Below are 25,448 nucleotides of genomic sequence, written 5' to 3' on the forward strand. Positions count from 1 at the left end.
TGCTACCACTGCACTACCTCCTCTGCAAGTGATGAGCACCATAAAAATCAGCATTTCTGTTGAATGGAAGGCAAAAGGCAGATCGCAGACTGAACTATAATTTATATACAAGAACATGGAACAATCCTAAATATTTTAATCCCACACTCTGGCAGCCTTTGTACTAGAAAGTCTTCCTCACCTAGGCCATGAATTGCTTATTTGAGAGACAGCTTTGATAATGATCCAGATAAAATGAATCAAGTTTCAGAAAGCAGTACCAATGTTTTGCCACTGACAACAAGTTGGTGGCAAAACACTTCTGTTGCACAATTAAGAAGTGGAGGAAAATTCACACATTGTAACAAAAAAACCCCACAAATTTAACCAATTCGGAGAATCCCTACAGTGCAGGAGCAGCCCATGTGGCCAATTGAGCCTGCACTGACAACAATCCCACCCAGGCCCTAACCTTGTAACCGCACATATTTACTCTGCTAGTCCCCCAACACTAATGGGCAATTTAGCATGGCCAGTCAACCTAACCAATCAACCTAATTTTTGAACTGTGGGAGGAAACTGGAGCACCCAGAGGAAACCCATGCAGACATGGGGAGAAAGTGCAAACTCCACACAGACAGTGACCCAAACCAGAACTGAACCCAGGTCCCTGGCGCTGTGAGGAAGCAGTGCTAACCATTGTGCCACCATGCCACCCATTCTAATCTTCATAATATCCCGACAGTACAGAGTCTGCACCGACCACACTCCCATGTATTTTTACCCTACTGATCCCCCTAATGCTAATGAGCAATTTAACATGGCCAATCAACCTAATCCGCACATCTTTGGAGTGTGGGAGGAAACCGGAGCACCCGCAGAAAACCCACACAGACACGGGGCGAATGTGCGAACTCCACATAGACAGTTACCTGAGACCGGAATTGAACTCGGGTCCCTGGTGCAGCAAGGCAGCAGTGCTCACCACTGTGCCACCTCTTGTTGAACTTTTTTAATAATTGCTGCTTTTTTAAGAAAGAAATGCTTAGTAATTAACATTTCAGATAAGGAAAACAAAATTCTAAATTAAAAGAAGTCTGCCACCACTTCCACCAGTGTAACATTACAATCTACACTCTCCCAATTCCTTCTTTATGGACAGTATGCTTTGTCTGTATCGCACACAAGAAACAATACTTTCCACTGTATCCTAATACATGTGACAATAATAAATCAAATCCTATTGCGCTTTTTCACCATCTGCTGTTTTGTGGCCAAATTAAAAACATTGAGTGGAATTTCTCACTCCCACCTATGGCAGGAACCATGGTAGGCCAGAGCCCAAAATGCAGCGCCTTTGAAAATCCTACTGGCAGGAAATTAGTTTGGAATTTTGTTATCCTGTCTTTGACAGCGGGTTAAAGGTGGGCCGGGTTTCATTCTCACCCTACAAATGCTCATTCAAAGGCTAACTCACTGGAATTGCATTCCTCCTCTCAATTAAGTGCTCCACTAGTGGATAATTAGAATGGTCTCTTTCCTGTATACAAATGACGGGCTTCAGTTTATCAGCAACTCTAGGGCTCGTAGATGAGGCTTTCGCCCATCTTTGTGAGTGTTGCTGCAAGATTTCAGGTGCCCGGATCACAAGATACATCAAGGCTGGAGACGGGAAGCATATACAGCAGGGAGGAGAGAGAGAGAGAAAGAAAGAGAGAGGGAGAGAGAAAGAGAGAGAGAAAGACTGGTGAAGAGGGCATGGGAGGGGAGAGTTGGGGAGAGGAGGGAGGAATAATGGGGCTAAGATGGAGACTGAGACAGCACTGGAGTGGGTGATGCAGGAGCAGTTGGGTGGGGTGGGGGGAGCACTGAAGAGGGCAGAAAATCAGAAACACGGCTGGGGAATAGATAGTGGAGGGCTGAAACTGAAGGAGGAGTCTGGGGGGAGTAGAGTTGAAAATGGGAGGGGAGAGACTAAGGGACGACTGGGGCATTATGAACATGGAAGGGAGGGGGAATTCAAGGCTGAATGGCTGTAGGGGGACCCAGCGGATGGGAATATCAGAGGCAAAGGCAGGACATAAGAGGGCAGAGGAGTGTTGAACAAAATTGATTGCTGACTATCCTGGGTCAAATGTATTAAAACTGTCCAAGAAACAGTCTAACACTGCGTCTCAGCTGAGGCCATCCTGTCAAGAGCATATAAAAGAGATTTGTCCAGGAGGCAATGACATACTGGTATTGTCGCTGGACTAGTAATCCAGAGAACCAAGCTAATGCTCTGGAGACTCAGGTTCAGGTCTGGGTGGCACAGTGGTTAGCACTACTGCCTCACAGCGCCAGAAACCTGGGTTCCATTCCCAACTTGGGTCACTATCTGTGTGGAGTTGCATGTTCTCCCCATGCCTGTGTGGGATTTCTCCAGATTCTATGGTTGCACGAAAGAATAAATTTCAGCATGGGAACAGACCCTTCGGCCCTCCAAGCCTGCACCGACCATGCTGCCTGACTGAATTAAAACCCCCTACTCTTCCACAAACATTATCCCTCTATTCCCATCCTGTTCATGTATTTGTCAAGACGCCCCTTAAAAGCCACTGTCGTATCTGCTTCCACTACCTCCCCCAGCAGTGAATTCCAGGCACCCACCACCCTCTGTGTAAAAAACTTGCCTCGTATATTTCCCTTAAACCTTGCCCCTCGCACCTTAAACCTATGCCCCTTAGTAATTGACTCTTCCAACGTGGGATAAAGCTTCTGACTATCCACTCTGTCCATGTCCATCATGATCTTGTAGACTTGTGCCAGGTTGCCTCTCAACCTCCATCATTCCAGTGAGAACAAACCAAGTTTCTCCAACCCCTCTTCATAGCTAATGCCCTCCATACCAGGCAACATCCTGCTAAATCTTTTCTGTACCCTCTCCAAAGCCTCCACGTCCTTCTGGTAGTGTGGCAACCAGAATTGAACACTATATTCCAAGTGCGGCCTAACTAAGATTCTATAAAGCTGCAACATGACTTGCCAATTTCTAAACTCGATGCCCCAGCCAAAAGGCAAGCATGCCGAATGCCTTCTTGACTACCTTCTCCACCTGCGTTGCCATTTTCAGTGACTTGGGTTCTGCTATTTACTGATTTTTCCCATCTGCATTAGACCTTCCAAAATGCATTACTTCACATTTGTCTAGATTAAACTCCATCTGCCATCTCTCCGTCCAAGTCTCCAACCGATCTGTATCCTGCTGTATCCTCCGATGGTCCTCGTTGTTATCCACAATTCCACGAACCTTTGTGTTGTCCACAAACATACTAATCAAATCAGTTACATTTTTCTCCAAATCATTTGTATATATTATAAACAGCAATGGTCCCAGCACTGTCCCTGAGGAATGCCACTTGTCACAGCCCTTCATTGAGAGACACACCCTTCCATTGCTACCCTCTGTCTTCTGTGATCGAGCCAGTTCTGTATCCATCTTGCCAGCTCACCTCTGATCCTGTGCGACTTCATCTTATATACCAGTCTGCCATGAGGGACCTTGTCAAAGGCTTTACTGAAGTCCATGTAGACAACATCTATTGCCTTACCCTCATGAATCACCTTTGTCACATCCTCAAAAAACTTGATCAAGTTAGTGAGAAACGACCTCCCCTTCATAAAACCATGATGTGTCTTGTTAATACATCCACTTATTTCCCACTGGGAGTAAATCTTGTCTCGAAGAATCCTCTTCAATAATTTCCCTACGACTGATGTAAGGCTCACCGGCCTGTAATTATCTGGATTATTCTTGCTACCCTTCTTAAACAAAGGAACAACATTGGCTATTCTCCAGTCCTCTTGGACCTCTCCTGTAGCCAGTGATTTCTCTCAAGGCCCCAGCAATTTCCTCCCTTGCCTGTCTTAGTATTCTGAGGTATATCCCTTCAGGCCTTGGGGACTTGTCTACCTTAATGTTTCTCAAGAGCCCCAATACCTTCTCCTTTTTGATCTCAACATGACTCAAACTATCCACACAGCCTTTCCCAAACTCATCACCCACTAAGTCCTTCTCTTTGGTGCATACTGACATGAAGTACTCATTTAATACCTCGCACATTTCCTCCGTCTCCACACATATATTCCCTCCCTTGTCCTTGAGTGGGCTAACCCTCTCCCTGGCTGCCCTCTTGCTCTTTATATATGTGTAAAAAGCCTTGGGATTTTCCTTAATCCTGCTGGTCAATGCTTTTTCATTACCCCTTTTAGCCATAACTTGCCATACTTATCCTTCATCCTTATAGAATGTGCTGGTCCTGAATCCCTATCAACTTACACTTGAAAGCCTCCCACATGCCAGATGTTGATTTGCCCTCAAACATCTGCCCCCAATCTACATTCTTCAGTTGCTGTCTAATATTGTTGTAATTAGCCTTCCCCCAGTTTAGCACCTACACTTGAGGACTACACTAATCTTTATCTATCAGCACGTTTCCTTCAAAAGATGTGTTGGTTTGATGCATTGGTCATGCTAAATTCTCTCATGGTGTACCAGAACAGGTGACTGACTGTGGCGACTAGGGGATTTTCACAGCAACTTCATTGCAGTGTTAATATAAGCCTATTTATGACACTAATTATAAAACTAAAAAAGTGTTTCTTGCATGTTGATGTAGACTCGATGAGCGAAAGGACTTCCGCACTGTATGATCTGATGATTTCAGAAGTTTGGACTGCTCAAGCAGGGGTTCTCCAGTACTCACTGCAGACAATGTCCCACAGTAAGTAGTCTCACAACACAAGGTTAAAGTTCAACAAGCTTAGTTGGTAACCCATCGTAGAAACACATCGTACAACTTCTGACACGACACAATGGACTTCTTACAGAAACTCAGCACGCATGGAACAGTTGAACCAGGAACACTCCTCGTCACAATGGATGTCTCAGCACTCTACACCAGCATCCCCCATGATGATAGCACTGCTGTAACTGCCTCAGCCTCAGTACTCAATGCCGTCACCTGCCAATCTCCAGACACAATTCTACAACTCATTCACTTCACCCTGGACCACAATGTCTTCACCTTCAACAACCAGTTCTTCATCCAAACATATGGAACAGCCATGGGGACCAAATTCACACCTCAATATGCCAACATCTTCATGCACAGGTTCGAACAAGACTTCTTCTCCCCACAGGACCTTCAACTGATGCTATGCACTACATTGATGGCATTTTCTTCTTTTGGACTCATGGTGAACAATCACTAAAACAACTATATGATAACATCACCAAGTTCCATCCTACCATTAGACTCACTATGGACTACTCTCCAGAATCAATTGCATTCTTGGACAGAAGCATCTCCATCAAGGGCGGTCACCTCAGCACTTCACTGTACTGCAAGCTCACGGATAGCCTTATGATGCTCCACTTCTCCAGTTTCCACCCTAAATAGTTAAAGAAGCCATCTCTATGGACAAGCCCTCTGTATACACAGGATCTGCTCAAATGAGGAGGATTTCAACAGATACCTGTAGACTCTGAAAGACACCCTCGTAAGAACAGGATATTGCGCTCAACTCATCAATCGACAGTTCAGATGCGCCACAGTGAAAACCCTCCTCAGAAGACAAACATGCGACACAACGGACAGAGTATCCTTCATCGTCCAGTACTTCCCCGGAGCGGGGAAGCTACGACATCTTTTCCAGAGCCTTCAACATATCGTTGATGAAGACGAACATCTCGCCACTACTCATCCCCACAATTTGCCTTCAAACAACTGCACAACCTCACACAAACCATTGTACACAGCAAACTACCCAGCCATCAGGAGAACAGTGATCACAACACCACACAACCTCTGCAAGATGTGCTAGATCATTGATATGGATGCCATCATCTTACGTGAGAACACCATCCACCAGGTACATGGTACATACTCTTGCAACTTGGCCAACATTGTCTACCTGATACGCTGCAGGAAAGGATGTCCCAAGGCGTGGTACATTGGGGAGACCTTGTGGATTCTACAACAGATGAATGGACACTGTTTGACACTCATCAGGTAGGAGTACCCCTTCCTGTCGGGGAACACTTCAGCAGTCATGGGCATTCAGCCTCTGGTCTTCGGGTAAGCATTCTCCAAGGCGGCCTTCAAGACACACGACAGCACAGAATAGCCGAGCAGAAACTGATAGCCAAGTTCCACACACGAGGATGGCCTCAACCGGGATTTTGGGTTCATGTTACACTATCTGTAACCCGCACGACTTGTCTCGGCTTATAAAATCTCGCTAATTGCCCTAGTTTGAGACAATTCACATCTCTTTAACCTGTGCTTAACCCTCTCTCCACTCACATTATCTGCACCTGTAAAGATTTAATTACCTGTTAAGACACACATTCCACAACTACAATCTTGTAAATGAGTTTGTGTCAATATATGCCCCGTTTGTGAAACAAATCCTGCACTCACCTGATGAAAGAGTGGCATTCCGAAAGCTTGTACTACCAAATAAACCTGTTGGACTTTAATCTGGTGATGTGAGACTACTTATTGTGCCTACCCCAGTCCAACGCTGGCAACTCCACAGCAAGAATGTCCCACATCATTGCTGTTTGCTGTGCCCAGCACAACCTGGCCTTGCAAAGAGGGAATGTGATCCCACAGGGAGACATGGAGATTCTGGACGTCTTCGTGGGTTAGGAGAACGTTGAAAGGATGATTCTGAAGAAGGAGGGGATTCAGACGGGCCACATGAGGATGCCACTGCATGGGCACAAAATTGCAGATGTGTCCGTGACAACCTCATTGCTACAAAATTCCAGGAGGAATAAGGTGAAGGCAGGTTGTTACGAGCAGCCTGGAACACTAGTGCACACATGAATGCACTCATGACCAGTATGACAGCAGCTTTGCAAGGCAGTTCTGAGACAAAAAGCAAAGCTCAAAGGTTAGCATTTAACCATCTCAAGAGAGAGCTACATTCAGACAGCATGATTTCTCTCAACTCCAGCACTGCAACATGATTAATGCAGAGGCCACATATCTATACTCAATCCCAAGATGCCACTGGACGCAGTGATCATTAACACAACTGCGACCAAAGTTGTGATTTATAGAATGCCTACAGTGCAGAAGGAGGCCATTCAATCCATTGAACCTGCACCAATAACAATCCCACCCAGGCTCTATGCCCATAACCCCCTCTCTTGTTTACTCTTCTAATCCCTCTGACATTAAGAGGCAATTTAGCATGGCCAATCAACCTAACCCATACTCTTTGGAGTGTGGGAGGAGACCAAAGCACCCAGGAGGAAGCCGAAGTACCTGGAGGAAACCCACACCGACGCGGGGAGAACATGCAAAATCCACACAGGCAGCCACTCAAGACCGGAATTGAACCCAGGTCCCTGGTGCTGTGAGGCAGCAGTGCTAACTGTGTCACCATACCGCCACATTGGCATAACCCTCACAGAGAGTGGTCCACCATGGTAATACACACGTTCACAACACACCTGGCCCACAGTGAATGAATCTGGGTGCTGTTTCAATATGGTGACAAGACCACTGACCCCATGAAGTGAGGGTGGGGCAGACAAATCACTGCCCCCCTTGCCAGGGGATTCAACAAGCTCCTCACTGATTCTTAATTAACGAGATGAAAAGCAGAAACTCTGATGCAAAAACCCACTGCCCAGAGGCAATTATGGCAACTCTCCCACTCACAAACTCACAATGTCTCCAGAGTAGAAAATTCCACCTATTGCTACATTACCTTGCCACAGCAAGGTAAAATGCAAACCTGAAGCCGTTCATATTTCAGCACAATTAAAGGTAGGCAAGAACCTTGCAAACTAAAATTCACTGCTCATCTCTTTGTAAACTTATTTCATTGGAGTAAAATATAATCAACAGTTTGAATGACAAATTGTGCGGAGGGTGTGGAGAGTCTGCAGAAGGATCTAGATAGGCTGGGCGAATGGGCCAGGAAATGGCAAATGGAATTTAATGTTGGCAAGTGTGAGGTGGTCCACTTTGGTAGGAAGAATGGTAGGAAGGACTATTACTTACGTGGCGAAAAACTGCAGCAGGCGACGGTGCAGAGGGACCTCGGGGTCCTTGTGTATGAGTCGCAAAAACCCAGCTTGCAGGTGCAGCAGGTGGTCAGGAAGGCAAATGGGATGCTGGCCTTCATAGCGAAGGGGATTGAATATAAAAGTAGGGAGGTCTTGCTGCAGCTGTATAGGGCATTGGTGAGGCCGCAGCTGGAGTACTGTGTGCAGTTTTGGGCGCCGCACCTGCGCAAAGATATTTTGGCCTTGGAGGGAGTGCAGAGGAGGTTTACTAGGCTGATATCGGAGTTGAGGGGGTTGAGCTATGAGGAGAGGCTGAATAAACTAGGCTTGTACTCGTTGGAGTTTAGAAGAATGAGGGGAGATCTCATTGAGACGTATAAGGATGTTGCCTGGACTGGGAGGCATGCCTTATGAAGTTAGGTTGAGGGAGCTGGGACTCTTTTCCCTGGAGAGACAAAGGTTGAGAGGCGACCTGATAGAAGTTTACAAAATGTTGAGAGGAATAGATAGGGTGGACTCTCAGAGGCTATTTCCCCAGGTTGAAATGGTTGTTACGAGAGGACACAGATTTAAGGTGCGGGGAGGGAGGTTCAGAAGTGATGTTAGGGGTAAGTTTTTCACTCAGAGGGTGGTGAGTGAATGGAATTGGCTGCCGTCAGTGGTGGTGGAGGCGAACTCGCTGGGGTCTTTTAAAAGACTTCTGGATGAGTATATGGGGTTTAATGAGATTGAGGGTTATAGATAGGTCTGTAGGTTGGTAGGTGTTGATGTGATCGGCACAACTCGTGGGCCGAAGGGCCTGTTTGTGCTGTAGTGTTCTATGTTCTATAAGATGATGAATGGGATGGATAGGATAGAGGTGGAGAGACTCTTCCCGCTCAAAAAAGACAGTAGGACTAGGGGGCACAGCCTCAAGATAAAGGGGGGGCGTTTTAGAACGGAGTTGAGGAGGAACTTCTTCACTCAAAGGGTGGTGAATCTCTGGAATTCTCTACCCGTTGAAGTGGTGGAGGCTGCCTCGCTAAATATTTTCAAGAAGCGGGTTGATGGGTTTTTGATAAGAGAGGGGATTAAGGGTTATGGGGAGAGGGCTGGAAAGTGGAACTGAGCCACGACAGATCAGCCATGATCTTATTGAATGGCGGGGCAGGCTCGAGGGGCCAGATGGCCTACTCCTGCTCCTATTTCTTAATGAAAATGATTTGCCACAGAACCAGCACTCTGAAAGAACATTTACAATAAGGAAGAAGAAAGATCAGAATTGAGGAAGACCTTATAACTCAATATTGACTAAATTCCCCATTGTATGTTCTGCTTTATAAGTATGAATAATGTAATATTAAAATAAATTATTATTTAAATATTAGTCTCCACGAGACTATTAAATATCGAGGTCACACTAATTTTTACTCTAATAACATGTCATTCAACTCTTCCTCTCTACTCCAGCAGTGACTGCCGCCGTCTTGATTTCTAGTTTATTAAATGACATTAACCTCATGTGATTTTTGCTCGTGGATAATCCTAAAGGCGAATCCTGAAGGTGAAATCGAGTGTCTCACGTTTCCCGTAACCCTAAATGTGAGAGCGATTGGCCGATTCTTGCTAAGGTTGGGAAAATTCACACTGAACAAGTGAAGGTTTTGGTTCAGTGATTCTTTATTCCACTGATGCCAAATGTTTAAGCGCACACACACTAAAAAGCTCCCCTTAAAACAAACATGCCCCTCGCACTCCACTGTGAGTTTGGATCCTCTTGTTTCGAATCTGCAGTGTGGCAGGCTTGTTTACTAAGTAAGGGGAAGCAGGAATTGTCTTGCAGGAGTGAAGTCTTGTAGTACTGTATCTCTTTTTAATCCTCTTATCCCTACACTTTGCAAAATGGGTTCTAGGCTTAAAACTGCAAGCGCAGCAACAAAAAAAAAATTGAGAGGCCAGTGCACTTGTGGCACTCCTGTTGCTAGTTCCACTCAAACACAAAATTATCTTGCCACCCCGAGCATCAACATCCAGGGCACTTCAGGGCTTCTCAAACTCAGGGGGAAGTGGATACCACACTATCGAGACTGTCCTCATTTATTGGTGTCACAAGTAAGCTTGCATTAACACTGCAATGAAGTTACTGTGAAAATCTCCCATTTGCTCCCTCCACCCCTTTTCAGTTACACCGTGGGAGAATTTAGCATGGCCATTGCACCTAACCAGCATGTTTTTCTGACTGTGGGAGGAAACCAGAGGCAACCCATGCAGACACAGGGAGAACGTGCAGACCCCGCACAGACGATGATCCAAGGGAATCGAGCCATCATCCCTGGTGCTGTGAGGCAGCAGTGCTAAGCACTTGCCTCCATGCTGCCATTAGTCCGTAGCAGCTGAATGTATGCTTTGATTCCCTTATTCCATGAGCAGTACCTTGGTCACCGACTTAACTCTTGGGTTGTATTCTCAAGCCTCTCCTCGCCCTGCCCATCCTAAAGCCTCTGCGTTTGTGGCCCCTGAACCCCATTCCCCAAGCTCGCCAAAGAAACTGCTCCCTCTTTTAAAGCGAACTGAAAAAATTCCCCAATCCAGCACTTTCGACAGCCATCTGGGTGAGGTGAGGACCTACCTGACAGCCACCTCGGCAACTAAGGTGTCTCGTGTGAATTGAAGAGACACCACAACCCTCCAGCAATAATTGCATTACAACAAAATTTGTTGAAGCAAGATGTCATGTGACTGACACCAAATAAATACATATTTATTTATTCATTCGCAGGCTATGGACATCGCTACCCATCTATAATTGCTTCGGAAAAGGTGATACTGAGTTGCTCTCTTGAGCTTCACACCTCACCATTGCAGAAACAATGTAGAATTCACATGTAATTGTAATTCAATTTACTTACCAACTTACAATGCTAAATCTTCAAGCAAATATTTTCTCTCAAAATCCCTTTTTCTTAAAAATTTACATGCGAGAACATTTTTTTTCACCTCCCTTTGGGGAATTCACATTGCATTCGCTTTTTATCTTGATTTGCTCCTTTGCGTTTTTGAAAACTGTCCTCAGTAAATTTGTAAGAAATCTTCGCAAATCTTTCAATTCTTCCCTCAATGTAAATTCAATGGAAAATATTCAACTTCCTGCTCAAACAGATCCCTTGCAAAAGATTCACTGGGAAGTTGAATTCAATAGCATCTGAAAATGGTGCAGGGGTTGCAATTTGTGATAAACTATTGATTGCAATGCGGGGAGAGGAACATAGGAATTAGGAGCAGAAGTAGGCAATTCAACCCTGGGGGGCTGGTGGGGGGAGGGGGGATGATGCAATGTCATAAGAGGCAAGCATCACTCAAAACTAGCCTGCACCTATTGATGGGGAGAAGCGTTGTGGCTGGGGCAAGCAGCTGTTGGCAGTCATGTTGACAGCAATCCTGAACTGGAGAACATTGAGGAATGGGGCAACATAGGAGAAAGCAGACACCAAGATATCCAGTGCGCTGGAGGTCTTGGTGGAGCAGGTGGGCAGGAAGGGAGATGTCCTGGTCAGCGAAGGTAGATGTGGAGCAGATGCTTCCTCTGCTGGGGCATTCTAGGACTAGAGGTCATGGTCTTTGGATAAGGGGTAGCAAATTTAAAACAGAGTTGAGGAGAAACTACTTCTCCCAAAGGATTAGAATCTGTGGAATTCACCACCCCAAAGCACGATAGAACAGTAAGTAAATTTAAGGAGGAGCTAGACAGATTTTTAACTGGTGATTGGTTGAAGGGTTGTGGGGAGAAGGCAGGAAAATGGGGATGAGGAACATATCAGCCTGACTGAATGACAGAGCAGACTCGATGGGCCGAATGGCCTAATTCTGCTCCTACATCTTTTGAACTTATGAAGATCAGTGACCACATTTGCAAACACAAAACCCTACTGACAGCATCAATAGTTTCGGACACTGCTTAACTCACCATCCACCAGCAGCCCCCCTCCCCTGCCACCACTCACTGATCAAAACATCTCTATCAGTCAGGATTCATACCTAACACTCATGTGCTTCATCTCATCTCATGCTATTGCAAATCTCATACCCTCATTTCACAGCTTTCACACAGTCACAGTTATTCAACCGCTGTAGTCACATCACCCAAAAGGTTCCCATGGCACTTAGGGGCATACTTCCCTCTTTCTTGCAGGACAAGGTGGTTCACTATCGAGGACAGTAGGAGCTAACTGGAGGGAGACAGGCACATCTTGGTGTCACAGCTCCAGAGTCAAAATGTTGTTTATCATTATTGGGGTGCCTGAATCTTGGCCAGTGGCAGGGTGCAAGCCACTGAAGAGGACGGCATTCTCCTAACTAATCCTTCTTCTCAGATGGAACCATTCTCTTATCCTGCAATCTCTTCTGATTTACAAACTGCAGATGGTGTCAACATTCATCTCTTAATTTTCCCCTCTTCCCCAACACCACAATCTTGGTTTACTTCTCTCAGATACCCAAGAACCATGAGCTGGTCAGACAATGAAGTCAAGGCAAGAATATAGTGATGATGAAGGTACACTGCCATTCCATTTCACACTCATAGCCTGATTAGATATTGATATTGCATTAATTTTAAGGGTGGCAGTGAGGATGGGGTCTACATATGGTATGAGACTAGGCATATGAGGGCTTCAGACAGGACAGTGGGCAAGGACACAATAAATAAGGCCTCTAGCAAATGCAATTTTTTTTAAGGAAGTAACTGGCTCAATCATGTCATAGCAGGAGACCTCAGACCTGTGATATGCTCCTCCTGCACAATGTGGGAAATGAGAGACTCTGACGTCCATGTGTGCAGAAGGTATGTGCACTGGGAGATCGGTGTGTCTGCACAATGGCACCCAAGCACTCAGAAGCTGGCTTCATCAGTGTGCATAGACTCATGCAGGTAATTTTCCAGGGAAGAATTAGCCAGAATGGGGGTTGGGGGGAGGCCACGGCAAGGGGTAATAAACCTTGAAACTCAAAGCAAAAGAGAATTTTTGATGTAGAGAATTACGGTGAATATATCAGAGAGGCAGATCCTATTCGACTGCAAGAAGAGGGAAATATTTTGACGGGGGTGGGGGGTGGGGTGCGTGAAGATGAAGAAAAAAGGTGAATATCTTGCTGAATGGGGAAGAAGAAGAGAACCATAGAATCACTACAATGCAGAAAGAGGCTATTCAGCCCATCGAGTCTTCACCGACTACAATCTCAGCTATGACCCCATGTATTTACTCTAGCTAGTCCCCCTCACACTAAGGGTCAATTTAGCATGTCCAAGCAACCTAACTTGCACATCTTTGGAGTGTGGGAGGAAACCAGAGCACCCCGAGGAAACCCACGCAGACAGGGGGAGAATGTACAAACTCATCATCGTCAGTGACCCGAGGCTGGAATTGAACCCGGGTCGCTGGTGCTGTGAGGCAGAAGTGCTAACCACTATGCCACATCAGCCACCTCACCCAAAAGGAGAGAGACCTGTATGGTGCCCCACAAGATAGAGGAACTATGGAAAAAGTGAACATGAAGTTAATGGGCAAGAGAAAGGCAATGAGGGACAGAAAGAGAAACAAATTAATTGTGGTGTGGCATCTCCATCTCCTCTGGGAATGAAAGAGAACAGTTGCTGACAACATATTCTCTGATTCACCCTCAGCAACGCCACAGAAGATCCAGAAGTATGTAATAACACTGGGAGTAAATTAATCAAATCAATAACTTCATATCCTTGTACCAGCACTAACTCGTTTCACTTTGAACATTCCAATTACCGGTCGGCACTGTTAATGTTTGAAGCATATCAGAAACAAATGCCTTTTGATGCATTTGATAAAATAAATTCCACTGCTTAACAGTATTCAGACACAACCAAAATGACACATCCCATTGAGAGACACCGCAGAGGTAAGTGGTCTATAAAGTACTGAAGCGAGTCGAGGGCTAGCGACTGCAGAGTTCTTACTCACCTGTAAATATTTGTGAATGTGCCATGAAGCCTGTTTTCCATCATTCACAGACTCTACCGTGGTATTAGCCAAACCAGCGATGTCGCCACCTGCAAACACCCAGGGTTCATTCGTCTGCATGGTCTCTGTATCGAGGTCCAGGAAGCCCCATCTGTTAAACCTGATGTTGGTCATGGCCTCTCTCACTGTAATAAAGGTAATCAGGAAAAAAAAATAAGAACTTGATCTGGAAAGTAATGCACAAAATGCATCATCTGACTTTAACACTGATGCTAACCTCCTTCTAATCTAAAGCTTGTTGGTATAGTTGTTGAAGCTAGGGAGTGATATTACATAAGAACATAAGGACATAAGAAATAGGAGCAGGAGTAAGCCAACTAGCCCTTCAAGCCTGCCCCGCCATTCAATAAGATCATGGCTGATCTGTCGTGGCTCAGTTCCACATTCCTGCCCTCTCCCCATAACCCTTAATCCCCTCTCTTATCAAAAACCCATCAACCCGCGTCTTAAAAATATTTAGAGAGGCAGCCTCCACCACTTCAACGGGCAGAGAATTCCAGAGATTCACCACCCTTTGAGTGAAGAAGTTCCTCCTCAACTCTGTTCTAAACCGCCCCCGCTTTATCTTGAGGCTATGCCCCCTAGTCCTACTATCCTTTCTGAGCAGGAAGAGTCTCTCCACCTCTATCCTATTCATCCCATTCATCATCTTATACGTCTCAATGAGATCTCCCCTCATTCTTCTAAACTCTAACAAGTACAAGCCTAATCTATTCAGCCTCTCCTCACAGCTCAACCCCCTCAACTCCGGCATCAGCCTAGTAAACCTCCTCTGCACTCCCTCCAAGGCCAAAATTGTTGGGAGATTTGGTAAAAGTGTAGAACTCTGTGGATTACACGACAAAAAAAATGCTATTATGCAACTATTCGACATCTATGTACAACTATTTTCTGTCCATCTAGTTAGCACTATCAATCTAATTGGACAGCCCAGTGGCACAGTGGGTAGCGCTGCTGCTCTCCACAGTGCCAGGGACCTGGGTTCGATTCCCAGCTTAGATCACTGTCTGTGCACAGTCTTCACATTCTTCCTGTGTCTGCATGGGTTTCCTCTGGGCGCTCTGGTTCCCCCTCACAGTCCGAAAGACGTGCTGATTCGGTATATTGGCCATGCTAAATTCTCGGGTATACCTGAACAGGCATCGGAATGTGGCGGCCAGGGGATCTTCACAGAAATTTCATTGCAATGTTAACGTCACTTGTGATACTAATAAATAAACTTTAAACTTAATTCACTAATAATACATATCAATTAGCTGAAAAACTAAAAGTCAGGAAATCAGAGTTCAAATCATTTCCTCTATTGATTTTCATGTTCAAATATTCCCCCTTCTGGAATGGGATAAAGGGTTTCTGAACAAACAGCGGGGTCTTATTGCAGGTTTCAAGACCCCAACATTGGGGCTAAATGGCGATCACAATCCTGCACTTCTTGGCACTGAGGCCAGGTGGCGATATTCCTGGAGGCAGCTAATTAGCAGGTCACCTCTGTGCTAGCCATCCTATCAAAGTGGGTCAGATTAGGCAGGATTGGTCTGTCACCACTGGCTCAGGTCATTGTCTGTGTGGAGCTTGCATATTCTCCTCGTGTCTGCATGTGTTTCCTCCGGGTACTCCGGCTTCCTCCCACAGTCCAAAGATGTGCCGATTAGGTTGATTGGCCACGCTAAGAAATTGCCCCTTAGTGTTCAGGGATGTGTAGGCTAGAGGAATTAGTGGGTAAATGTGTAGGGATATGGGGGTAGGCCCTGGGTGGGATTGTGTTTGGTACAGACTCGATGGGCCGAAGGGTTCTATGATCTATTAAAAATTAACTATGTTACACGGGATTGGAGTCACATACATGCCGGATCATGTCTCCCTAATGTCCTAGTTGGATGATTATGATAACCTGCAATGCTTCTGGTCATAATTATCTCGAGCCAGTTTACAAATTACAAGGTTAATCAACTTCAGTTTAAAAATAAGACATGGTATTTGAACTCTCAATCTCTGGGTTCCACAATTTTAATGGAATTAATAGTTATGTCCTGACAACACAGGGGAGGGGGCATAGTGGCATTGTTACTGGGCTAGTAATCCAGAGGCCCAAGGCAATGGTCTGGGAACCTGGGTTTGAATCCCATCATGGCAGATGGTGAAATCTGAATTCGATAAAAAATCTGGATGATTACCATGAAACCAGTGTGGTAAAAACCCATCTGGTTCACTAACTTCCTTCAGGGAATGAAAACTGGCAATCTCACCTGGTCTGTGCCTTCAGATCCACAGCAATGTAGTTGACTCTTAAATGTCCTTTGAAGTTGAAGGCAATTAAGAATAGATAACAAAAACTGGCCCAGCCAGTGACACTCCCTCAAGTGGGTGGCCAGACCTGACGTGATGGAGATGAGTTAAAGAGACGGAGAAGGTGCCATCATCATGGAAGCAAGAGGGAACCCTTGGACTCTGTGGTGGTGGTAGTGGTAGTGGTGATGGTGGTCAGTGGCGGGGGAGGGGGGTGGTGGGGGCAGAGGGGGGAGGATGGTGTAAACTTGATAAACACCCCCATGAGGTCCCTGAGGAATCAATGATTAATCTCCCTGTGGGGCACATTGAGTATGGGCTCCCCTGGTAACAGACAGTGGCCAGCCCAGCTGGAACTCACTACCTAAATCTTCGAGAAGGCTGGAAGGCCCGGGACTGGGCCTGCTGAACTGTAGTCCCAGGTAGGGACTAGTGTGTGTACACCATTATAGTGGTTTTACTTTGCATTCTGGAATAAACTACGTTCCTTTCCAGTCAGACTTCCTGACTCATTACATTTGTCCTCTTCCTCATGGCAATATTAAATACATATGCCTTGTAGCTAAGCAGAAATATTAATTAGCTACCTAGACCTCAAAGCATTTTCGTCTGAGAGATAAATGGACAACTTGCAGCAGAGCTGTGCACAACCCAGTACCTAAAACAGCTTGAGCACTTTCTACTCATTGTAAACTCAGAGATTGCAACCATTGTCTCCAGGTGGAAAGACTTTGCGCCTTTTGCTTACAAAAACAAATTAGGCCTTGCTTTGATCCCTAACAAGCAAACCACGTAAGCTTACCATTAGGTAGACTTCAAAAAAGGTGTCAGGGACCAGACCAGAAACTCCAAGATATATTATGAAATTAATTTAGACCCAACAATTTTTTTTTGATTTTGGCATCAGGGCGAGCATAATGTGATTTACTCCAGGTATGATTCAATTGACCCATTAGGAAGCTGTTATTTAACAACACAGTTAAAATATAACAAAAGGGATTATCATAATGTTTACCAGTTGAAGTACTTAAACATGACAAGGTCTAATTCTTAACGGCTATCTATGTCTATAGTTCCAATTTAAGCAATATCCCCATAGACATGAATCCTTCTTCAGAATCAGTTAACACAAAACATATAGCTCATGTGGATGCAAGATTTCCAGCCTTTTAACCACTGGGCAGAGAGTCAGAAAAACACATGTCTTCTGAATCCCATACAACAATCTCCAGAGGAAGGTCAACCTTCAAACAGCAGGACCTCAGAGAAAGGGACCTATTTTCTGGTAGATTCCACCTTTCAATCTTCAGAGAGAAAATAAGAGAACCAGAGAGTTCTCCCTACATCTCCCAAACAGCAAGTGAGCTTGTTTTCTCTCTGTGAGCTCAGCCCCACCCAAACATATGGCATTTCCTGTCAACAAACCTAATGAAGCCTAACCACTGAAAACCCCAGGAGGAAACACTAAACCAACAACACTGTTTTAGCCCAGATTCAAATAAACATTCCACCAATTAAGATCAATTATGCTGCTGCAGTAACAACGATTCCAGATAAAGTGGCACCGGTTAATACTGAACTGACTACTCAAACTGATCTTGCACAAGAAACATGACACGGATATATTTCTTAAAAGAATAGTATCACCACACAGGTCACATGACCTCTTTCATTTACCCTAAATTCAAAACTAAAGTCCAAAAAAATCTCCAAATCTATAAATAAACATACAGAATACAATTGTAAAATATTGCTAAAAGTACATGATGGAACTAATGGTGTACAGCAATATATAAATTAGGATAAATATTAATTCTATCGTATAGATGCATTTGTAGGGATTGTTTCAATAAGATTTTGATGTTGCTCTAATATTCAGGGATCATTATCAATGTGCATGAACTGTAGAAAATCACTGGTAATGCTTACAGATGATGAACACCACAAATGTTGGTTTACGTGGTGGCATACTGGTTAGCACTGCTATCTCACAGCGCCAGGGATCCGGATTTGATTCCCAGCTTAGGTTACTGTCTGTGCGAGCCTACATGTTCTCCCCATGTCTGCGTGGGTTTCTCCCACAGTCCGAATGGTTAGGCACGGTGGCCATGCTAAACTCTCCATCAGTGTACCCGAACAGAGTGTGGCGACTAGGGGATTTTCACTGTAACTTCATTGCAGCATTAATCTAAGTCTACTTGTGACACTAATAAATAAATAAACTTAAAATAAGATGTGATTCAGCGCAATTGTTTCTTCCATGGAGCCTGGGAGAATAAGGATGCCCAATCTGAGAATAAGCAGCAGATTGGGCATCCTAAGTCTGGTTGCAATAAATTATAAGATAGTGGAAGCAGGGTTGACAAGAAAAGGGGCTGAAGCATTGGGTTGACAGTAAATGAATCCAACGTTAATGTATGAATTCACCACTCAGGTTTGCTGTCGTACTGGGCTTCGATTCAAACCTTTGTGAAAATAAAAATGGAAATGCTGGAAACACTCAGCTGAGCAGGCAGAATCTGTGGAGCGAGGTCAGTTGGGTTAATGTCTCAGGTCAATGAGCTTTCATCAGAACCCTACTGAGGCTCTCCAGCATTCTCTGTTTTATTTCAGGTTCCAGCAGCTGAGTAGATTGCTTTTCCTTGAATCCAGGACTAGTGTTGTCGAGCCATCGGGGTGACAAAAATACTCATTCACAGAATTCACAACTTAGAACGAGAACTGTAGACGCAGAGACAATGCACATTTTTTTCCCCTTTCAATAAATTTATATTTGTGCAGAGAGTCAAGTCAGGTTCTTTGTACTGGGATGGCAAATGGAGCTCTGAGTGGTCCAAAAAAAATCAGGAAACTAGTCAGAATGAACAACCACGCAGCTAGCCATGTGTTAAATGAAAACAGAAAAACAAACAAAAAAAATTCTAACAAAGAATTCATGCACCAATGTGTTTGCAAGCAAAAATTAAAGGTTAAAGGTTAATGAAAAAGCTGGCTGGCCCATTTTCCACATTTTAGCAATGACCACACTCTGGGACATCCTGAAGTCACAAAAAGTGCTGGAGAAATGTTTATTCATTATTTTTTCTTCCTTCACTGATGTAAGGGGATAAAAGAAACCTCTTCCTGACTCCCCTCCCTCCCACACCCCTAGCTTCCTCACTGCTACCACAAAGTTTTGTTGGATCTGTAGCAGTTACAGGGCAAGAACTCTAGATTTTCAAGGGCATATTTCAGAGCTACTATATACAAATATGTTGACTCTGTGAAGGTCTTGGTCAGAATCGATTCATAGACAAAATGCCACAGTAATAACACCAAGTTTGTTTCCATGTTGTGGGACCTATCTGTTTTCCCATTGGAAGCTCAACTTAGATACATGAATAAACAGGGAATAGAGGGGATACGGACCATGTAGAGATAAAAGGTCTTTATTTTAGAAAGGTGTGGTGGGCCTCAGGGCCTGTTCCAAAGCTGTACTGCTCTTTGTTCTTTGTTAAGTACCAAAGTCCTGGTGGATACTATTGGACCCGATGTCCTACTCATTCCCATGCCAAGCCACACAGTGAGGCCAATCGGAACACACATTTCAAGCTGGGAGGGCCTTAATTGGCCACCCAGTGTGAATTTGCATTGTGAATGCAATCTCATCTGGATGTGGACTCTACGCCTACTTCTGAGTCTGCCAACTTCGCATGCGTACCAAGCAGGAAATTCAACCTCTGAAAGTAACATGAAAACCTCTTATTCCTCAAGTTCCACCAATTCCTTGACATTTGCCAGGTGATGTCTTTCTCTTCTTCTGATTCTGAAATACTTTGAACCGTATTTTAATAGAATCCTACTGCTGAAGCCATGGTAAAACTGTGCCAACAAAGATTCTGATTTTCCAACTTTTATCCCCACTTCTCATTAGTCCAGATTTCCTTATTTGGAACTAATCCAAGTTCACCTCTTCTGTTGGCTTAGGCTACAAGTCATTTTGTATCACCCCACCTCTGTAATGGGAGTCATGTATATTCAAGGTAAATGCCCATCCCTTGTTCCCTGGGCCCGCAGAGTTTACACTCCATTTTGAACAAATGACACACTTCCTTTGGATGCACTGCAGTTATAATGTCACATCCTCTTCGATAAATTTTAACGAAAGCCCTCCAGGTAATAAAGCCATTAAGAACAAACGTTAATAACATTTTATATTACAATGTCGAAACAAAAAGAAATATTTCCCTCTAAATTTAGATGTTCTACTCTACAAGTATGGTTAATCAATTAAATCAATGCATAGGTTTGAGTTAAAGGTACTGCCATCTGAAGTAAGCTACATTTCTTCAAAGCTGATAAAAAAGACTCTAAATAGCCCACACAACATACAACTGCTCGAACCCAGACATTATGGTACCTTTAAAGGAACGAAATCCATTAAGTGTAGTTTCTCACAAGCAACAGCTGTCATCCTGTAAAGTGCCCCAAGTAGCAGAAATCCAAATGGAACCATTTTAAAAGAGGATAAAAATAAAACACAGATGTTACTCTAAACACTAAAATGTAGTCTAATCAAAATCTCACACCTGCCCAATCTTCAATCCAGGGGTGCGGGTGTGGAATGTAATCACTTTACCTGCCCCCTGGACGCAGGATGGAAATAGCCACAGGGGCTACCAAAATGCTATGGTAGGCTGTTTAAAAGGCACACATCAGTCATGTGAGACTCCATCCCAGTTATTTTGTTAAAAATTAGGCCCTCCAGCCCTCATCTCTCACTCCGTATGCCACCTCAGTGACAATTCATGCCAGCCCGTGCTGATGCACCCATCACCCTTTGCCCTCACACCATCCATGCTAACTCACCCAATATCCACCATGGGGTGACCTCAGGAGCCAAGTTGAGATGAGATAAATGTCTAAATATATAACAGATATCACTACTCTATTTCATGAAAGGCCATTCAAGACAACAAACTCCCACAAGTACCTAATCTCTTATTTTAAAAATAGTTATTCATAATGCCACATTAAATACAACTAATCCTTTAATACCCTCTTTCAGATGTCAATCAAACTGTGAATTTACAAGTTACAACCCACTGTAATAATAAGCTGTGGAAGGCAGCCAACCATTAATTATATTATGATAGCCCTTAGGTATGTCAACACAAATATATCATAACTGTCAGAACACATTTTTCCAACTTTCACAGAGGCAAGTAGTTTACCTTTTATTTCAATGGATTGTCAAATTATGGTCAAACCCAAACTCAGTGGGACCATTTGAATTCAGTGCTGAGTTCAAACAGGTCCCATTTTTTGTGTAGCATGGGCCTTAACCCAGTGTTGGAGTTATGAATATTTACAGTCGCCATAAATGCGCTTGAAGGGTGCATAAGATCTGTAGAACTGAAAAGCTGCAAATTTATTTAAATGCCTACATCAGAGAAAGTAGGAAAATCAAACAGTCAAGTTATTTAAATTTCCAGACGTTAAAAAGGTACAAAATAAGCCGCTCTGTCTGTGAGGGCTAAACAAATATGTTCCAAAAGATACAATGGCTGCTTGTTGACATAAACCAAAGAGCTATCATTATGGTTGGCTACGTTCTACAATTTATCATCATCACAGTGAGGGGAGTTGCAATTTCATAGTTTGATTGATAGCTTAAAGAGGTTATTAAAGGATTATGCACATTTAATCACAATATAAATTACTGGCAAGTTTGTAGGCTAAATGTAATTACTGCATGCTGATTCCCTTCTTGCTTCTGCTGCCATTGTCACATGATGTTTTGTTCAAGTGTGCATTATCTATATACATGCATCATTTGATATGCAGTGTACTGAATGTGGAAAGCTGCCCATAGCATAAGCCACAAAATCCCACTTGATTAATCTACATGAATTTCATTACCGTCCTTCAATTAAAGTGAATCTTTAAAATTTAAAACTCTGAAAACACATATCAGTTTTAGTAAATAATAAAGCTTTAAGATTTGGTTAAGGTGGAAAATGTTGATCCGTGATAAATTCTAGAAGTATTAATAATGACAGCAATAATGCATGGTGTGCCAAAACTTACTTATCATTTCAAGGACAAAGACAGAAAACTTTTTGGGGGAACTGGAGGCAACAAATGAACACTTTTTTTCCTGTATAAATAATAGAACGGGATAAAACATGAAAAGATTCCCAATACATAATTTGCTGAAAGTGTGAGTACAGACAGATGAAGTCAAAAAGAAAATAGGCAGCAGTGTGGAGGTTGTAAGTAAGGGTATAAAGTTAGATTAGCAGTGCGGTGGCATAGTGGCACAGTGGTTAGCACTGCTGCCTCACGGCTCCAGGGACCTGGGTTCGATTCTTGGCTTGGGTCACTTTCTGTATGGAGTTTGTACATTCTCCCCATGTCTGCATGGGTCTCCTCCAGGTGCTCTAGTTTCCTCCCACATTCCAAAGATGTGTGAATTAGGTTGATTGGCCATGTTAAATTGTCCCTTAGTATCCTGGATGCATAGGTTAGAGGGATTAGTGGGACAAAAATGTGGAGTTATGGGCTTACGGCCTGGGTGACATTGTCGTTAGCACAGACTCGATGGGCCGAATGGTCTCTTTCTACACTGTAGGGCTTCTATGATTGAAGAGGTTATGGTAGATTTGGGATGAGGGTTGTCCTATGATTGAAAGTGGGAATAACTTGGAAACTGCTCTCTGGAGTTTGGAAAAATGAAATATGATCTCATTTAAAGATGTTCTGAAGTGCCTTAACAGGGTGGGTTGCTTAAGTTGTTGTTTTCCCTGGCTGGGGAACCTAAAACATAGGGTCACAGTCTCAGGTTAAGGGATTGATCATTGAGGACCGAGACAAGGAGAAATTGGGCTCCGTGGTGGCACTGTGGTTAGCATTGCTGACTCATAGAGCCAGGGACCCGGGTTCGATTCCTGTCTTGGGTGACCGTCTGTGTGGAGTTTGCATGTTCTCCCTGTGTCTGTGTGGGTTTCTCCAGGAGCTCCAGTTTTTTCCCACAGTTCAAAGATGTGTAGGTTAGGTGTGATTAGCAGTGGTAAATGCACAGAGTTGCGGGATAGGATGGAGGGGAAGGCTTGGATGGGATGCTCTTTCGGCAAGTAAATGCAGACCCGATGGGCTGTATGAATACTGAGAGAAGCAAGGGAGGAAATTGCTGGGACCTTGACAGGAATCTTTGTATCCTCACTGGCTATAGGGGAAGTCCCAGAGGACTGGAGAATAGCCAATGTTGTTCCTTTATTTCATGAGGGTAGCAAGAATAATCCAGGTAATTACAGGCTGGTGAGCCTTACATCAGTGGTGGGGAATTATTGGAAAGGATTCTTCAAGACAGGATTTATTCCCACTTGGAAATGAATGGATGTATTAGTGAGAGGCAACATGGTTTTGTGAAGAGGAGGTCATGTCTCACAAACTTGATCGAGTTTTTCAAGGAGAGAGATGATTGATGAGGGTAGGACAGTGGATGTTGTCTACATGGACTTCAGTAAGGCCTTTGACAAGGTCCCTCATGGCAGACTGGTGCAGGAGATGAAGTAGCATGGGATCAGAGGTGAGCAGGCAAGGTGGATACAAAACTGGCTTGGTCAAAGAAGACAGAGGGTAGCAGTAGAAGGGTGTGTTTCTGAATGGAGAGCTGTGACAAGTGGCATTCCTCAGGGATCAGTGCTAGGACCTTTGCTGTTTGTAATTTATATATATATAAATGATTTGGAAGAAAATGTAACTGGTTTGATTAGTAAGTTTGTGGACGACACAAAGGTTGGTGGATTTGCAGATAGCGATGAGGACCATCAGAGGATACAGCAGACTATAGATCAGTTGGAGGCTGGGACGGAGAGGTGGCAGATGGAGTTTAATCCAGACAAATGTGAGGTAACGCATTTCGGAAGATCTAATACAGAGAGCAAATATACAGTAAATGGCAGAACCCTTAGGAGTATTGATAGGCAAAGGAATCTGGGTGCACTGATACACAGGTCACTGAAAGTGGCAATGCAGGTGGAGAAGGTAGTCAAGAAGGCACACAGCATGCTTGCCTTCATCAGCCGGGGCACTGAGTTTAAAAATTAGCAAGTCATGTCGCAGCTTTATAAAACCTTAGTTAGGCCGCACTTGGAATATAGTGCTCAATTCTGGCTGCCACCTACCAGAAGAATGTGGAGGCTTTGGAGAGGGGGCAGAAAAGATTTACCAGGATGTTGCTTGGTATGGAGGGCATTAGCTATGAGGAGAGATTGGAGAAACTTGGTTTGTTCTCACTGGAACGACAGAGATTGAGGGGAGACCTGATCGAAGTCTATAAGGTTATGAGGGGCATGGACAGAGTGGATAGTCAGAAGCTTTTCCCCAGGGTGAAAGAATCAATTACTAGGGGACACCAGTTTAAGGTGCAAGGGGCAAGGTTTAATGGAGATGCATGAAGCTGATTTTTTACACAGAGAGTAGTGGATGTCTGGAACTCATTGCCAAGGGAGGTAGTGGAAGCGGATACGGTAGTGAGGCCTCTTGACAAGTACATAAATAGGATGGGAATAGAGGGATATGGTCCCCAGAAGGGTAGGGGGTTTTAATTCAGTCAGGCAGCATGGTCAGTGCAAGCTTGGAGGGCTGAAGGGCCTGTTCCTGTGCTGTAATTTTCTTTGTTCTTTGTATGGCCACCTTCTGCACTGGAGGGACTCTATGAAATGTTTTCATTCAAAGGGTTATGAACGTTAAGAATTCTTTACCACAGAGAGTTGTGGATGTTCTATGGTTGATTATATTTAAGGCTGAGATAGACAGACATGATGTACAATTTGAAATGTTATTCGAATTGTTAGTACGTGTTTAAGCAGATGTCATCATTTTCATTCCTCAAACTGTCGATCTTGCATTGGTTATTTTGACATAAGATAAAATAATCACTTAAACACTTAATTTGTAAGTTTTTGAAAAATAATCCATGAAACAAATTACAAATTGGGAGATAATAAAGCTAATTTTCAAAATGTCACAGCCAATATTAATTGTTACTGGGCCACATTTTCAAATGTCTGGCAGAGCGAGGACCCAGTGCAGGTGTGATT

At 44.0% G+C, this 25,448-nt stretch overlaps 1 protein-coding gene across 1 annotated transcript in view; it reads right to left on the bottom strand.

Moving 5' to 3' along the window:
* LOC145347633 (dihydropyrimidine dehydrogenase [NADP(+)]-like) overlaps positions 1 to 25,448 on the bottom strand; it is a 710,299-nt gene that overhangs the window by 303,322 nt on the left and 381,529 nt on the right. The window contains exon 12 of the mRNA XM_080195279.1: positions 14,017 to 14,201. Coding sequence (XP_080051405.1) covers positions 14,017 to 14,201 — 185 coding nt within the window. The remainder of the gene's footprint in view (positions 1 to 14,016; positions 14,202 to 25,448) is intronic.

The sequence above is a fragment of the Carcharhinus amblyrhynchos genome, chromosome 9, assembly GCF_965287045.1.
Source record: "Carcharhinus amblyrhynchos chromosome 9, sCarAmb.v2.hapA, whole genome shotgun sequence".
Taxonomy (NCBI): Eukaryota; Metazoa; Chordata; class Chondrichthyes; order Carcharhiniformes; family Carcharhinidae; genus Carcharhinus; species Carcharhinus amblyrhynchos.